This window comes from Martes martes (assembly GCF_963455335.1).
Source record: "Martes martes genome assembly, chromosome: 1".
NCBI lineage: Eukaryota > Metazoa > Chordata > Mammalia > Carnivora > Mustelidae > Martes > Martes martes.
In genome coordinates this window covers 154,511,258-154,527,222 of record NC_137888.1, presented here as the reverse complement: position 1 = coordinate 154,527,222, position 15,965 = coordinate 154,511,258, and the positions used below count along the sequence as shown (strand labels likewise).

The following is a 15,965-nucleotide window of genomic DNA, read 5'->3' as shown; positions in this document are numbered from 1 at the left end:
TGTTTCAGGAATGCCTTTTGGGGGCTTCTGGGGGGTTCAGTCAGTTAAGCATCAGCTCTTGATTTTGGCTCAGGTCAGGATCTCAGGGTCTGCACTGGGCATGGAGCCTGCCTAAGATTCTCTCTCTCTCCCTCTCCCTCCCCTTTCCCCATCCTCTCTCTCTCCAAAAAAATAAGCTCATAGATTATTTAGAAATGTGTTATATAATTTCCATATATTTATGAGTTTATTTTTTCAGCATATCTTATTTTTATTGATTTCTAATTTAATTCCTCTATAAAACTCTTCTAAAAGAAGGAAGAAAGTCTTTATGACCTTCAGTTAGGCAAAGACTTTTTTTTAAAGATTTTGTTTATTTATTTATTTGACAGAAAGAGAGAGAGCGAGAGAGGGAACACATGCAGGGGGAGTGAGAGAGGGAGAAGCAGCCTTCCTGCTGAGCAGGGAGCCTGATGCGGGGTTTGATCCCAGGACCCTGGGATCGTGACCTAAGTGGAAGGCAGATGCTTAATGAATGAGCCACCCAGGTGCCCCCCCCCATTCTATCATTTAAACTTAAATGACTCCTAATGACTGAGCCATCCAGGCACCGCTAGGTAAACACTTTTTAGATTGGACACCTAAAGCATGATCCTTAAAGGAAAAAGTGATAAATTGAATTTTATCAAAATTAAAAATGTTTGCTCTTCAAAAGAAATCATTAAGAAAATGGATATCCAAGCCACAGACTGGGAGAAAATATTTTCAAATCATATGTCTAGCAAAGGATTTGTTTCTAGAATACATCAAGAATTCTTACAACTCAATAATAGGAAGATACACAACCCAGTCAAAAAAAAAATGCAAATTTCACCAAAGGAGATTACGAATGGCTGATACATACATGCATAATGCTCTCAACGGCATTAATCATTAGAAAAGTATGAATCAAAACCACAGTGAAATATGACTTCACACCCTCTAGAATGGCTATACTTAATAAAAGATGGACAATAACAAATGTTGGCGAGGATATAGAGAAATGAGAACCTTCCTGTGTCTCTTGTGGGAACATAAAATGGTACAAACACTTTGGAATGCAGTTCGGAGGTTTCTTCAAAGGTTAAACACAGAATTACCATAGGACTGAGGAGTTCCACTTCTGGGTGTATACCCAAAAGAAATGAAAACCTATGTCTACCCAAAGACTTATATGCAAATATTCAGAGCAGCATAATTCATAACAACCCCAAACTGGATATAATTCAAATGTCCAGCAACTGATGAACGGGTCAATAAAATGTGGCATATTAGTACAAAGGGATAGTGTCCCGTGTAAAACGGAACAGACTACTGATACAAGCTACAAGTGGATGAATCTGAAAAACATGCTAAGTAAAAGAAGCCAGACATAAAAGACCATTTGCTGTAGGATTGCATTTATATGGAGTGTTCAGAAAAGGCAAATCTGTAGAGAACAAAAAGGAGGTTGATGATTGTCTGGGGCTGATGGTGGGAATGGAGAGGGACTGCAGGTTATATGAGGTTTGCTTTTGGGGTGATGGAAATGTCCCAAAATTAAATCATGGTGATTGTTCCACGATCTTAAATTTATTGAAACTTGTTTCATGACCGAGCATATGCTGTATCTTGGTGAACATACCTCCAGAGTTTTAAGCTGTGATATCCGGTCTCTTGCTACATGTCTCTATCCCCCAAACTCTATCTCCCCAGCCTGCTCTTGGATCTTACTGATGATCTGAAACTCTCCAACATTAAGGCCACAGTTCTTCCCTATCCAGTCTAGACATCACCACTATTCTTTTTGAAAAGCCATCAGTCCACTGGTCCCCTTGACCTTCCACTCTGTCTCCTCGTTCATCCTCTATTTTGAGTGGGTCCACCATTGGCCTTTACTCCTTCATGAGTGACTGCGCACTGCCAGGGGCCTCTCCAGCGTGCTCGTCAGGGCTCCAATCCCCTCACTCTCTCCAGCCTCTGGAGGCCCCCAAGTTGCCCAGCAGTCTTTGGTCTCTTCCCCCCTCCCCAGCTGGTCTTTCTAACCTTCACCTCTCCCCCCGTACTCCTCCCCCACCCACTCACTCTCCTCGACTGCTATCAAGTGTAACTCCTTTGTTCCCTCAGCTTCCTGTCAGACTTATCTCTGCCTCTACCCTCACTTCCTGCCTGGTGGCCCTAGGAGGAAGTCTAAGCTCTGAATCTCCTCCCCACCTTCCTCCTCCAGGCCAGGATCCTGCTCTCATGCCTCCTGTCCTGCATTTTGTCAGCCTTTCAGTCCCCGCTGCCGGCTTCCAGGCTGCCGCCGAGAAGTGACATCTGGGGTCTCTAAGACCCAAAAACAAACTAAAACCCTCACTGGATCTTCCCATTTCGGCCGCAGGCTTGTCCTTCTTCCCTTGCTCCTTCCTCTCCTCCCCTCCTTCCTTGTCCCCTTTTCCCTCTTGGTGGCCTGCTGTGTCATAGATCTCCTTTGTTCATGCTTTTTCACTCCCTCACACTGCCCACCCAGCCGTCTCTATTCATCTGTCACCACCAGCCTTAACTCCTCCAAGAAACCTTCCTAGACCCCTAGTCCAGGAAAGGACAGGCCCACCACCCCATCTGTGCCCCACCCAGACTCCACACTTCGGCGAGCCCCTCGGTTTCACCCACTAGGCCATAAGCTTCAGAAGGGGCCTTTTTTTCAAAGCGCTCGGCTCCTTCATCATCCTGCTCGCCTCCTGGGGCCTGGCTGTAAATGCTCTAGGTGGAGGGGGCCCAGGTGGCTCTGCTGCTGAGCTCCCCCATCCCTGGCTGCCCCTCTCTCCCCCGGGAGAAGAAAGCAGGTGGAAGGAATGGAGGCCCTCAGGCAGCCCTGTTGGTGATGAGGGGCCTTGCAGGGCCAAGGCAGACGAGAAGACGAACACTGCTGCCCAGGTGGTGCCAGTTTTGTGCTTTAAGAAAGAGGACTTTGAGGAGATGCGAAGCAGAGAGAGAAGCTGTGCACGACAGGACCCATGAGAAGAGCAGGGTGGCTCGGGCGGAAGCAGACCTGACAGACGGACCACCCCTCACCAGAGTCAGAGGGAGTTTTGTGAGGGAGGGCATTTTAAGTGGAAGAACGGTAGAGGCCAAGGGGCAGACATGGAAAAGCACGAACATCTCTGGAAGTCAGAGGGGCTTCACCAGGTCCTGAAGGCATCCCACCCGAGAGTCCTAACCCAGACGTTGTGCTCCACACTTTGGAGACACGAGCTGCATCATGGCCAAGAGAGCAGGCATAGTACGATACCCTGTTGTTACCTCCAGTTTGCAGAGGAGTGGCTCGAGAGAGCCAGGGAACTTGCATGAGGAGCAGAAGTAGGTGGTAGCACAGCTCCCTGAGCCCCAGGTCCGTCCGACCTGCAGGCCCACATGGAAAGTCAGGCAGCAGTGTACAGAGCCTGGAAGGCCAATGAGGAGCTGGGCTAAGTGCGTAGACCGGAGCTCTGCACTAATCTTGTCAGTCCGATGGATGTTTTGCACCTTTTTGTTTGGAAGGCACATGGACACGTGATATTTACAAATGTGTCAGAAAGTTTGGAACCCCAGAAGCCCACCAAATGTTTATGTCTCCTCAAAAACTAGGACACAAATGGTCACAGCGGCATCACAGAATCAGCCAGCAGGTGGAAAAGCTCAAATATCCATCTACTGATGATATTAGATATTAGTCTATTAGATGTGTAGTAATGGAAAATAAATTTGCCATAAAATGAAGTAATCCTATATGTTACAACACGGATGAACCTTGAAAGCATGTTAAGTGAAGGGAACCAATCGCAAGCCATATATGTGAAAGGTTCCATTTATATGAAATGTCAGAATAGGCAAATCTACAGACTCAGAAAAATCAGTGGTTGCCTGGAGGAGGGAAAGAGGGCTGTTGGGAGGGAGGATGGAGAGTGAATACTAAAGGGTGCAGAGTTTCTGCTTGGAGTGATGTACATATTCTAAAATGGATCGCATAGCTCTGTAGTGTTCTCACAGCCGCTGAATTGTACGCTTGAGACGAGTGAGTTATATGGAGTGTGAGGTACATCTCAATAAAGCAGATGGGAAGGCCCATCCGTGGGATTCGTGGACCTGGGTTACGTGAGTCCAAAGGTCAGAGGACTTACACGTAAGACAATGCATACTGTTTTCTGTTCTTTTTTTTTTTTAAGATTTTATTTATTTATTTGAGAGAGAGAGGACACAAGCCAGAGGGAAGGGCATAGGGAGAGAGAGAAACAGATGATGCAGGGCTCCATCCCAGGACCCTAGGATCATGGCCTGAGCCAAAGGCAGCCACTTAACCAACTGAGACACCCAGGTGCCCCTCTGTTTTCTGTTATTTTCTGGTGACCAGTGGTCCCTCTTACTGAGGAAAGTCCCAGGCCAGTTCCTGAGGTCTTTGAAAGATCAGCAGATGCAGAACAGAACCCACCCCTCCACAAAGCACTGAGTTCTGACTTTTGGGAGCATGAACACTTTGGCAGATGTGGGGGTGGGGGGTGGGGGGGACCAAATGACACTTGAAGCCAGAGCCATTCCTTGGACCCTGCCTCTGGACACACTAACCCTCCTCCACCCTCCTCCATCAGGGAGGTCCTGTCCCAGCCTCTGGGCTTGTGCTGTTCGGTTGATACAAAGAGACTGCCTTGATTTAGTGAACAAAGTCACTGATAAGGGTGATTCACGAGATTTTTTAAAAATCCCTTCTGATTTGTATGTGGCTTTCTGGTTAAATGCCCAACTATCAAACTGGGATTACGGTGGGAAGTGGTCAGGCATGTTTTGCCCTTTCCAGGAGACACAGGCCTGCATCTGGTCTGCACAGAACTCTTATCTGACCACAACTTCCCTGAGATGGGCAGTGTGCTGGCTGTATCACGTGTGCTACCTATTGCTCAAGCGAGGTGTTCTCCCAGCGCATCGCGTCTCCACGCTTTCTGTCTCCTCCACGTGCTGTGCACGGTCCCAGAGCAGCATCTACCGCAGGCTTCCTGCCTTTATTAGCCTCTCAGGGTGGGTTCGGGTGGAGAACAGAGCAGGATGACGAGAGCATGCAGTCACGCCCTCCTTTCCTCAACCAGAATTATTATACTTCGAAAGCTAAGGTTGCAAATAGAATATTGACTAAAAGTAATTTTGTTTTTTAAAGGCAGATATAAAAAGTCACAAGATAAAAGAACTTCTAACAAAGGGCTAACAGGGCTCAGTCAGTTAAGCATCTACCTTCAGCTCAGGTCATGCACCCGGGGCCAGGGATCAAGCCTCAGGTCCAGGTCCCTGCTTAGTGGGGAGCCTGGTCTCCCTCTCCCTCTGCCGATCACCCTGCTTATGCTTGGTCTCTCGCTCTCTCTCTCTCTCAAATAAATTAAAAAAAAAAAAAAAGGCACTGACAAAGATCCCTTCATCTATTTAAATTATTTCTGCATCTTGCTTTTGAAATTTCCAATACCCTCATCATTTGACTTTCTGGTGCCAGTGGGGCCTGATCACCAGAAACACCAAGTGATCAAAGGATTGAAACTTTTGGCTCCACTCCTCAACCTCTGACTTCTTGGGGTAGGGATTGGGGGCTGGAGATGGAGCTTTGTAAAAACTCTAGAACTTCTGGGTGGGTGAACACATCTAGGTGCTGGCAGGTACACCTGGAGAGGGCAAATGTAAGTAAAATGTTTTCTTGCATTCTGTGCACCATTCTAGCAAATTATTGAACCTGAGGAGGAAGTTATGGGTACCCACAATTTGCAGCTGGTAGTTCAGAAATGTGGGTCAGAGCCCTTTTAACTGTGGGACCTGACCCCAGCTACAGATAGATGATGTCATCGTTGAATTGTTGGACATGCAGCTGGTGTCCAGAGAATTGGAGAATCAGTCGGTGTCACAGAAAACACCCTAGAAGGAGCCAGGAAGGGAGTGATAGCAAGTGCAGTGGGAAAGGTGGCTTTATGGCCTCATGTATCAAGGAATTTGGGTATTACCTTGAGACCTTTGTAGAACTAGGGGCAATTTTAAGCATCAAAGTGATATGATCGAATATGACAACAGTGTGTAGAAAGTACCAGAAACGATGAAGTACTTGGGGACTGGTATTCAGCATGTGAGCAGGCTAGGCAGGACGGTGCTACTGGGGAAGACATCATAAGTAAATGCTATGATCTCAGATAGTGGTGACAATTAGGAAGAAATTAAACATGACAATGTGATCTAAAGTAAGGTATGGGGTGAAGCTGTTGCTATCTTATATGGCATAATAGTTACCTATTGCTGTGTAACAAGTTTTACCCTTAAATTTAGTGGCTCAAAACTATGAGAAGCATTTATTAAGCTCACAGTTTCTCTGGGTCTGGAACTTGGGACCAGCTTGGCCTGGTGGTTTTGGATCAGGGTCTGTCATGAAGTTATAGTCGCTGCCAGGCTGGGGCTGGCTGTTGGCAGGGGGCCTCACTTCTTCCCCAGCAGGCCTCGCCATAGGTTGCTTGAGTGTCCTCCCGACATGGCAACTGGCTTTCCCCGGAGGGAGTGATCTAGGAAGGAGAGAGCCAGGCCGAAACTAGCCTTGGACGTCATGTAGCCTTTATCACATCCAGTTAGTTGAAAGAGAGCATTGAGTCCAGTCCCTGTTCTTGGGATAGAAATTAGGTTCTGCCTTTTGAAGGGAGAAGTGTTAAGAATGTATGGACTTCTTTTGAAGCCACCACATAAGGAGTGGTCAGGGGCACCTCTTGGAGAAGGTGGCCATTGAGGCCTGAAGAATGAGACCAAATCATTCACGTGAGGAGCCAGAGGAGGAACGTTCCAGAGCCAGGGAGCTGTGCGTGCTGAGGCCCAGAGAGAAAGATCCTGTGAGCAAGGGGGAGAGTGTGGGAGACGAGGGACTGGCTCAGGAGGTGGAGGTTTTGGCTTCTCCTCATTCTGGTGGTGGCATTAAGCAGAGAGTCAAAGAGCTGACTGGCTATTAAAGCTCCATTCTCAGTGGGAATGGATTATAGGAGAGCAAGGCTTGATGCACGAATTCCTGATGGGAAGCGAGTATGGCAATCCTACAAGAAACTGTGGGCTTGAGTGCTGGTGAAGACAAATGCAAGATTCATCCTGAAAAGAAAAGGCAGGGTTTGCTGACGGATCCTGTATGGTGTTCAAGAGAAAGTAGTCAAGGAGGACACCAGAGTTTGGGGGCCATGTAATGGGAGGGGAGGGTGTGGTTAGTTTCTGAGGTGGGAAGGCTGGAGCAGGGCAGGTGGGGTGCTGGCAGCAATCAGAAGCTCTGTTTTAAACATGTTCAGCCTCAAGTACTTACTAATCATCTAATCTCCAAGAGGAAGTGGCCAACAAGTCTGGAACATAGCAAGAATAAGTAAGTAAAGCTACATTCAATACAATGAAATAATGTTCTCTATGTTGCGAGACCTGATAGCCTATAGAAGAAGACTTGGGGGTCTTGGGTCTATAGAGAGAAGGCTCTACAAATCAGGATATGGGCTGCAATGCAAGTTAAAGGTATATATTCAGGGGCACCTGGGCGACTCATTCGGTTAAGCATCTTGATTTTGTCTCAGGTCGTGATCCGGGGTCATGAGATTGAGCCCTGCGCTCAGCACAGAGTCTGTTTGAGATTCTCTCTCTCTCTCTAACCCTCCCTCATCCTCCCTCCCAGCTCATGCTCGAAATAAATACGATCTCAAAAAAACCCCAAAAGATATCTATTCATATATTCAGTGCTTGTAATGGGAATGCAGAAGTGGGGTAACTGTCCCAGGTTTGGAGCTGCTGGGAAAGGACTCAGTCAGTAGAACTCACTCTGGAGTGGGGGCGAGGGTCCTACCGTGGGAAATTATGCCAGCAGCTGCATTGACTAGGAGTGCTCACTGCATGTTGCTGGGCTGCGTGCTCACGTGTGTCCTCCCACTTAGTCATTTACAACAACCCTGAGAGGGGCACACATGCCACCAGGCAGCCCTGACAGAATCTGGTGACTGTTTAGTAAAAGAGGAACTGAGTACTAGAAAATTACTCTACTGTTTTTAAATCAGGTTTATAAAGCTCATTTCCTTTACTGAAAAGTGGCACGCTAACGTGCCTTGAGGTGTATTGGTTAGCTTTTGCCGTATAACAAACCGTCAGACCCTCCTGGTTTTAAAGAAACAACAATTCATTCAGCTCATCATTTGGGGTGTTGGCAAACTGGGCCACTTTCAGCTGGGCATGCCTTTCTAGTCAGCGAGGAGGCTGTACTCACGGAAGTTAGCTGTCTGTCCACTGAGGTGACCAAGGAGTTGGGCCGTGTCTCTCTCACCATTCAGCTAGCTGTCCCAGACTCATTCGTGTGGTGACCGGCCGTGTTCAGGGGAAGACTGCCAACTTACAAGACTTCTTAAGTTCCAAGTCAGAAATCACAAGTCGCTTCTTCCATGTTCTTTGGCCGGAGCAAGGCCCTCGACCAGCCAGATTCACAGGAGGGAGGAACAGATTCCGTCCTTTGATGGGGGGCAGCTGCCGAGAACTGGGGCCATTTCTGTAGCCTGCCCCACGAGTCTTAGCCCTGTTGACCCTACTTTCATTCTGAATCTAAGATGCTTTTTAAACTTTTGGGTCCTGATTTATGGTTATTTTTACCCCCGACAAAGCCTACTATTTCCATCTAACTCATTGTTTCCTAGTCACAAGCCCTAGGAGCTGGGAAACTAGACAATCAAACCTCTTTTCAACGATATATATTAATTTGGGACCAAAACGGGGTGCCTGGCTGGCTCACTCCATAGAACATACAACTCTTGATCTCGGGGTTATGAGTTCAAGCCCCACATTGGGCATAGAGCTTACTTTTTAAAAAATAAAAATACAATGTAAAAATGTTTTAAAAATTTAGTAACAACCTTGTAAGAATTATGGGTAAACAGTAGCAAAGAGGCTCTGAGTTGAAGGGAGGTTGGAGGGGGGGTCTCCTGCAATTTTGAGTATGTGTTATTTTGTAGCAAATACAGAGCAGTTTTCACTCAGTGGTTGTAGCTTTGTTCCAGAAAGGCGAGGCAGCGTGATGCCCACTGTTAGGTGAGGTGCTCTTAAAAAGGTCAAGCAGTTCTGGAACTTTGGGGGCTGAAAAGAAAGGAATTTATGTGTGGGGTTTGAAAAAAAAGGAAGAAATGAATCATCTTTTATGTAACATTTTATGTTTTCATGGCTTTAATTCTAGTTGCATCTGTCATAAAATACAGGGAGGTCATAGGGTTATTTATCACTCCAAGACCAAGGAGGAAGCAGGGAATGTGGGCTGCATCAGCTGCAGACCCTTCTGGGTCTAGAGGAAGCGGAGAATTCATTTTCTCCCGAGCACTGAGATCTTCGCAGTGAGATCTCTTTACCATCTTATCTAAGCAACCTCCTCACTATTTTACCTTTTTTAAAAAAAATTCTTTTTCTTTTGTTTCTCCCAAATTAACATCGCAATTACTCATTAATTGTGTGTGGTGAGAGCCTTTTCACCTTGAGAAATGGACCTTGGTCTGTTCCACTGTAAGTCCTCCAGCTGTCTCCGTGACTTCTTTCAGAGTTTGACAGAGTCAGCGTTCAACCAGTTTCTCATTTTTGAAAGAACACCAGAGTACATTTGAAATTTTTAAACTGTGACTTAAAACAGCATCAAAATTTTTGCTTTAAGTTCTTAGGAGACGATTGTGTTTATCTGGAGAATCTAAAACAGACACACAATTTGTCTGATTAACAATGAAGCAGGTCACACATTTCTGGGAAGCTAACATTTATTGAACTATTATCACCTTGGTGATAATAGCAGAGTGGGGAGTCTGCCAGGGGTCAAGCCATGGTCAGAGAAAGTCAGACTTTGTCAGGAACTATTTTAGCTGGGACAGCCCCACGAAGCCCCAGAAGCCATTGGTATTCACTCTAGGGACACTGGGCCCCAGTGGGGCTCTCTGTAATTAAGAGTCTGCTTTTACTAACATGAGCATACTCTCCGCCTGCCCCCAGTAATTTCAGCATAACTTTTTTTTTTTTTTTTTTTTTTGACAGAGAGAGATCACGAGTAGGCAGAGAGGCAGGCAGTGGGGAGGGGGATGCAGGCTCCCTGCTGAGCAGAGAGCCTGATGCAGGGCTTGATCCCAGGACCCTGAGATCATGACCTGAGCTGAAGGCAGAGGCTTAACCCACTGAGCCGGCCAGGTGCCCCAAATTTCAGCATAACTTTTTAAAGAGAAAAATAATTAGAGTATGTATATTTTTAAATTGAATTTGTTTTAATTTGACTTTTTTTTTTTTAAGATTTTAATTATTTGACAAAGAGAGCACAAGCAAGGGGAGCTGCAGAGGCTGAGGGAGAAGCAGGCTCCCCACTGAGCAGGGAACCCAACACAGGCTTTGATCCCAGGGCCCTGGGATTATGACGTGAGCCACCCAGGTACCCCCCAAATTTGAGTCTTTTAAAGTAATTTTTTGCAACTAAAAATCGCAGTGCTAATCAAGAAGCAATGCAAATATTTTATTTTTCTTCCAGTGAACAGGATTCTCTCAAACTGTTAAGCTGGGAGCAGAGGAGCCTGGAATATTCTTTCAGTAGGACTTCATGTCACCCCTTCCCAGAATCTGTTCTCAGGCAGAATCATCAGCCAGTCTTCCCTAACAGGGGCTGCCAGGTATAGACTGAGTATCACTTTGCTGAGGACTGAGAGTCTCAGTGTGAGCAAGTGAACCAAGATTATTCCTTCATAGAATCTGTGCTAGAAATAGCTGATAAGCCAATAATCAAACAAATGATACAAATAGGAAACAATGACAATAACTAGAAAAAAAAGAAGAGCCTGAGGGGGTAGTGTGTGACCTGGACTGGAAGGCTGGGAGTTGAGGATGACCACAACTCCTGTCCCTGAGGCGCTGGTGGGGTTGAGATCTCTGTGCTCAGAAGGCTTAGGATCTGGGAGAACAGCCTTCTGGGTGGCAGAAACAGTTACTGCACAGGGGAAGGAGCTTGGTGTGTCCAGGTGACGGTGGGGGGAAAGTCCAGTGGGGATCTGAGTGGGCAGGTGTGGGGAGAGTGGCACAGACAGGGCAGGGAGGAAGCAGGCACTGGGTCCTCTGGGGCCCTTGGGAGGAGGTCAGAAGCAAGAATGAGCAAAAATCATCTGATTTTCATTATGCTGCTGGGGGGAACCTCGGTTCTAGAGCTAATGAAGCAGTCGGGGGACCTGTGAGGAGGCTGCAGGAGTCTGAGACAGCATCGATTACGACTTTCTCTAGAAGACGGCCATGAGGGTGGAGAGAAGTGCAGACGTTGTGGTCTGACAGTGTAATGCCAGGCACCTCACCGTTCCTCCACTGTGCTGGCCACACGTGGCTGTTTAGGTTTAAATGTGAGTTAATGAAAAGCGAAAACTCGAAAATTCGGCTCCTTCTCACAGTAGCCGCATTTCGAGCCCTCAGTAGCCATTGCTGAGTGCACGTAGCTGCTGTGTGGGGCAGTGTGGAGCATTCCATCGTTGCAGATGGTTCTGTTCAACCCGGTGCTTCAGAGCTATGGGCCTGGGACCCATTCTTTCCAAATTTCTTGTTTGTTCTTTCCAAATGCTTTATTCCTGTCCTGGCAGGGCAACCAGGCCACCCTAAACTTCATTTAATGCCCATTCTGTTAGGAGCAGAGTGGAGGGTCATTTTGTCCTGAAGAAATTCGTAGCTTTCTGGAATTAACCAAGGCCATGGAAGGTATAACCCTGAGTTTGGGGAATGTTAGGGGGATGTGCAAGGCACGATCTCTACACACTGGGGCGTCATCTGGGTGGGCCAGGAGGTAGAGTTCGTATGGAAGTGGATGGCCCATAGTGGGCCTCAGGTGATCATCTGGGGGAGAAAATGGGGGGCAGCTGGGTGGCTGTGTCCAGAATTAAGGAACCAGTTGGAGAAACATTGTATCAACTGTGATCAGCAACTAGGATCCACAGTTTGGGGTCTTGTCTGTCACAGTGCAGTCTGTGGAGATAATGAGTACTCCCTAGTAGGAGTGAGACCTCACACAAATGTGGGATGAGCCAGAAGAGTGAAAGTGGGAGAGGGGCCAGGAATCAAAGGCAGACGCACTAAGATCCCTGCCAGGCTGGTCAGGCCAGCCCCGGGGCTTTCCGAAGCAAGTCTAGCTGCCAGAGTAGTACTTTGAGGAGCTCACATGGAGGTCTTTGGGACTGTTGCCCTGTGAGGCTACTGCACAATTGGTTGGCAGAGCAGCATTTGGGGAGACGAGCCAGACAGGCAGCAGAGGACCAAGGACAGGCTGAACCTGTGGATGTCCCTGGTTCTGTCAGCCCTGTGTCTGAGATGACCACCCCCCACAAGAGCAATGGCCTCAGCTTGCCTTCCACGGGGCCAGTCTCAAACAGGGTCCTCTTTTGACCAACTTTAACCCAAAACCCTTTCCAGATGGACCTGCCCAATTCAGCACAAGGGATGTGAGGGACAGTCTCTTGGATCCTCACGAAAGGGAATTTCAGGTGAGAGGAGGCATCAGACCTCCACATTGTCTACCTCGTCACTGGGTTGGGAGTGGGCTTGGCTTTCGTTAGGACACTGTGAAGCCCGCATGCTGCTCATAGCCTCCCGCTGCTCTCCGTCGGAACCTGTCCCCCCCTCAGCCTCGAAAGTCAAGTGCTGCTCTTCTCTGCACTGCAGAAACAGGGCACCGGCAGATCCTCGTCTGATAAGAACCTGGTGAGGCTGTCACGGCCCATGCCTGGTAGGAAGGATTGAGACGGCATATCCCACGGTAAAAACAAGGGTAAAACAGTTCTGAGAACTGTGACACTGTCATCCTTTCTCTAAATGACTTAATTCAACAGACAGATGGCTTTCAATCACTGGCCTCCTTTGTAGACATGTGATCTGTTTTATGGTAGTGCGAGGAGCTCTGTCGCTCCCTGGGCTCTGCCCCTGGTGCCCGCCCCTGGACAGCAATGCTTCCTCCCGCTGTCCCCAGTCACCTGCCCTCCTGCCTGGCGGCCGGGAAGCAGCAGGGCTAAGACTGGAACTGGGGGAGGAAGTTCAGAGGCTAAAGGGAACACCTGGAGACTGGAAAATACCTAAAGGGAGCAGCTGAGTTGCTCTAGGGGAGCGGCTGCAGCTGGGTCATGAAGCCTGCAGGGACCAGGGCTCAGCGGGTGACAGCATGGCTGAGCCTTCTCCAGCGGCCCCAGTATATTTGGGCCACTGTGGATAGAAATTTCTTCACTTCTGCCTCCTTCCCTTCTATATTCCTTCCCTTTCTTCGTCTCCCATATATTCATTCTATGTGTGTCTCCCCTCCGCCCCCCCTTTCTCTGTAATAGAATGTTTCACTTATTCAGCCCCCTGTTAAGTCCTTCCCTGTGAGCAAACCCTAGCCCGTGCAGGTGTCGGGGGCAGTGTGGACTCACCCAAACTGGTCCCTATTCTTCAGGCATTTCTGTTCTCTCAGTTTTATAGGGGAGGGAGCTTCTACTCACAGAAATGGTCTTTGCAGCATGCAGAGCGAGCTGGGAGCAAGCGTGGCCTTCCTCATGTTTGAGGGTAGCTTTCGGGACCTGGGTTCCTGAGCTGCTGCAGACCGTGCTCATCCCATGCACAGAGACAGCGTGACTGAGCCCTGCCTCTGGGAGGGGAGCAGACAACTGGGGCGAGTCTCCTTGGGGGACAGCTCAGCAGTTCTCCTCTGCGGACAGAGAAGTCAGGGAGGGGCTGGCCTACAGGGGCAGCGGTCCCCCGGGGACCCAGGACAACATTCCAAAACCCTATGAAGCTGCCACAGTGCTGTCCAGTACCGCCAATACTGCCCAGACAGAGGAACCAAATGTGTGTCGTCCTGAGGCAGGAACGGGTGTTTGGGGCAATGTTTTGTTTTTTTCTGCCCTCCAGCCCCTGCCGCTTGGCTGGTCATCTCAGCAGGGTGCGGGAGCGGAGTCCGGTGTGGGCCTGGGTCTCAGCCCGGGTCTCTGTGGCTGGAAAACACCTTTGTGAGGGCGCTTCCTGCCTCTGCCGCTGCTGGCCCCGTGAGCCAGACTCCCCAGGGCTGAGGGTGCAGGTGGACCTGACGGTTCTCTCTCTCTCTCTCTCTCTCTCCAGGGACAGGTGTGGATTAATGGCTTTAACCTCGGGCGATACTGGCCTGCGCGGGGACCCCAGGTGACTCTGTTTGTGCCACGGCACATCCTGGTGACATCGGCCCCCAACACCATCGTGGTGCTGGAACTAGAGCGTGCGCCCTGCAGTGACAATGGCCCGGAGCTGTGCACCGTGGAGTTTGTGGACAGGCCGGTTATCAGTGCCACCCCAACCTCCGGTCATCCCCCTCCAGGCCTGCCTGACTAACCCTCGGGACTGGACTACATCTGATGGCTAAGCACTGTGACCCTTTGGAGTTTTGGCTTGCACATACCTCACCTATTTCCCCATGCAATGCCAGCACTCACTGGAAAGTGCGATTAGAAAGTAGGGTCAGCATGTGCATTTTCTCCAGAGGTTTCCAGGCAGCCCCATGGTGCCCAAGCCTCCACCGGAGTTGGGGGGTGCACCACGAATGCATGAGGAGCTTGGTGGCACAGGAAGGCGTGATGCGTCTGCCCGGTTGGAATGAAAGCTTTAAAGGTGTTCCTGATTTTTATCTTGAAGGAATCATGTTGTCTTTTTGTGAAATAAAATTTGTATTCAAATGCTGTTACTGTTTCTCACGTTGAGCGGCTATTAAATTATAAGTTCTGATTTAAATCATAACTAGACTTGAGTAGGTCGAATAAGCCACTTCACTAACTTGTGGTTCAAAGGAATGGAAAATCGTCTTGGTTTGATCTAGTGGACTGCTGCTTCTCTGATCCTCATCTGACTTCCTTTTTTGTTTCTGTGATGTCTACAAGGGGGCCCATAATACAACTCAAAACCATCCTGCGAACCACTGAAATGGTCAGCCACGGAGAGTGTATGTAACGTGGCGTCTGAACGTTGGGATGCCAGGGAGCCCCAAAAATGCTGACGTAGATCTGTAAGTGCGAACCCTTTCATGACCTGCTGTGTTCAAAAAGCTGATTACCTTAAAAATAGTTGCATTTAGTGTGTTTAGACATCAGAACGGCACATACCTGCACAACTCAGGCCCGAACGCAGGTCGGCAGACACAGACATGCATACCATGAGTGTGTGCACATACACAGGTTTGTGGGGATGTGGCATCTCAGAGAATGTGCGTCCTTCTCTGGGGCAGTCACTCTCATTTGCTGAGCGCTGGTCCAACACCACGTGCAGTTCCGAGCATGCTGTCTATTTCATTCACTCCTTCCTTGGGAGAACTGCAGAATGTGCTATCGTCCCCGATTTACCCAGCCACACAGCTGTTAATGGTAGAGACAGAGCTGGAAGCCGAGCCACCTTGGAGCAAGTGTCCAGGCACACACGGCACACATAATATATGAATACATGCTTGTGTTCCCACAGGAAAGGATTGGAACGACGGAAACCAAAATGTTACTAGATCATATCTGAGTGGTAAGGATTCGAGAGACAGTTTACTTTTTCTTTTTTGCTCACCCCTATTTTAAATCCTTTACAGGAAAGATGTAAACGTTTTTAAGGGAGGAAGAAAGGAAAGGTTTTCGATGCTAATCTACAATGTGTTTTCATGATAGAGTCATTTTCCCTGTCTTGTGGACATCAATAACGACTACAGCAGGGGGTACCGGAGCTCTGGTTGAGCCAGCTGAGGGAGGCATCCCTGGGTTGAGACAAACTGAGACTAGAACTTTATTTAGGACTGTTTTCTGTTGCATTTTTGCCTAAATGTCCTGCATGTGATGTTTGAGGCATAACTGCAGGGCGAAGGAAGGGCTGCATGGACTCGTGTTCTCATTACTTTGCTCCTCCTTTCACATACAGAATGGTACTCCAGAACTGTGCCCAGTTATAAGCTCCAGAAAGAAATGTGAGGCACTTCCTTG

At 48.4% G+C, this 15,965-nt stretch overlaps 1 protein-coding gene across 2 annotated transcripts in view; it reads left to right on the top strand.

Annotated features, from left to right (window-relative positions):
• The window catches only part of GLB1 (galactosidase beta 1), a 79,650-nt gene extending 64,952 nt beyond the window's left edge, over positions 1 to 14,698 (top strand). The window contains exons 16-17 of one of the 2 annotated variants that reach the window (XM_080812055.1): positions 12,430 to 12,500; positions 14,104 to 14,698. In XM_080812055.1, the coding sequence (XP_080668181.1) occupies positions 12,430 to 12,462 (33 nt within the window). In that variant the 3' untranslated portion in view covers positions 12,463 to 12,500; positions 14,104 to 14,698. The remainder of the gene's footprint in view (positions 1 to 12,429; positions 12,501 to 14,103) is intronic. The other variant, XM_080812054.1, reaches the window with a different exon arrangement.
• Positions 14,699 to 15,965: the final 1,267 nt, after the last annotated feature.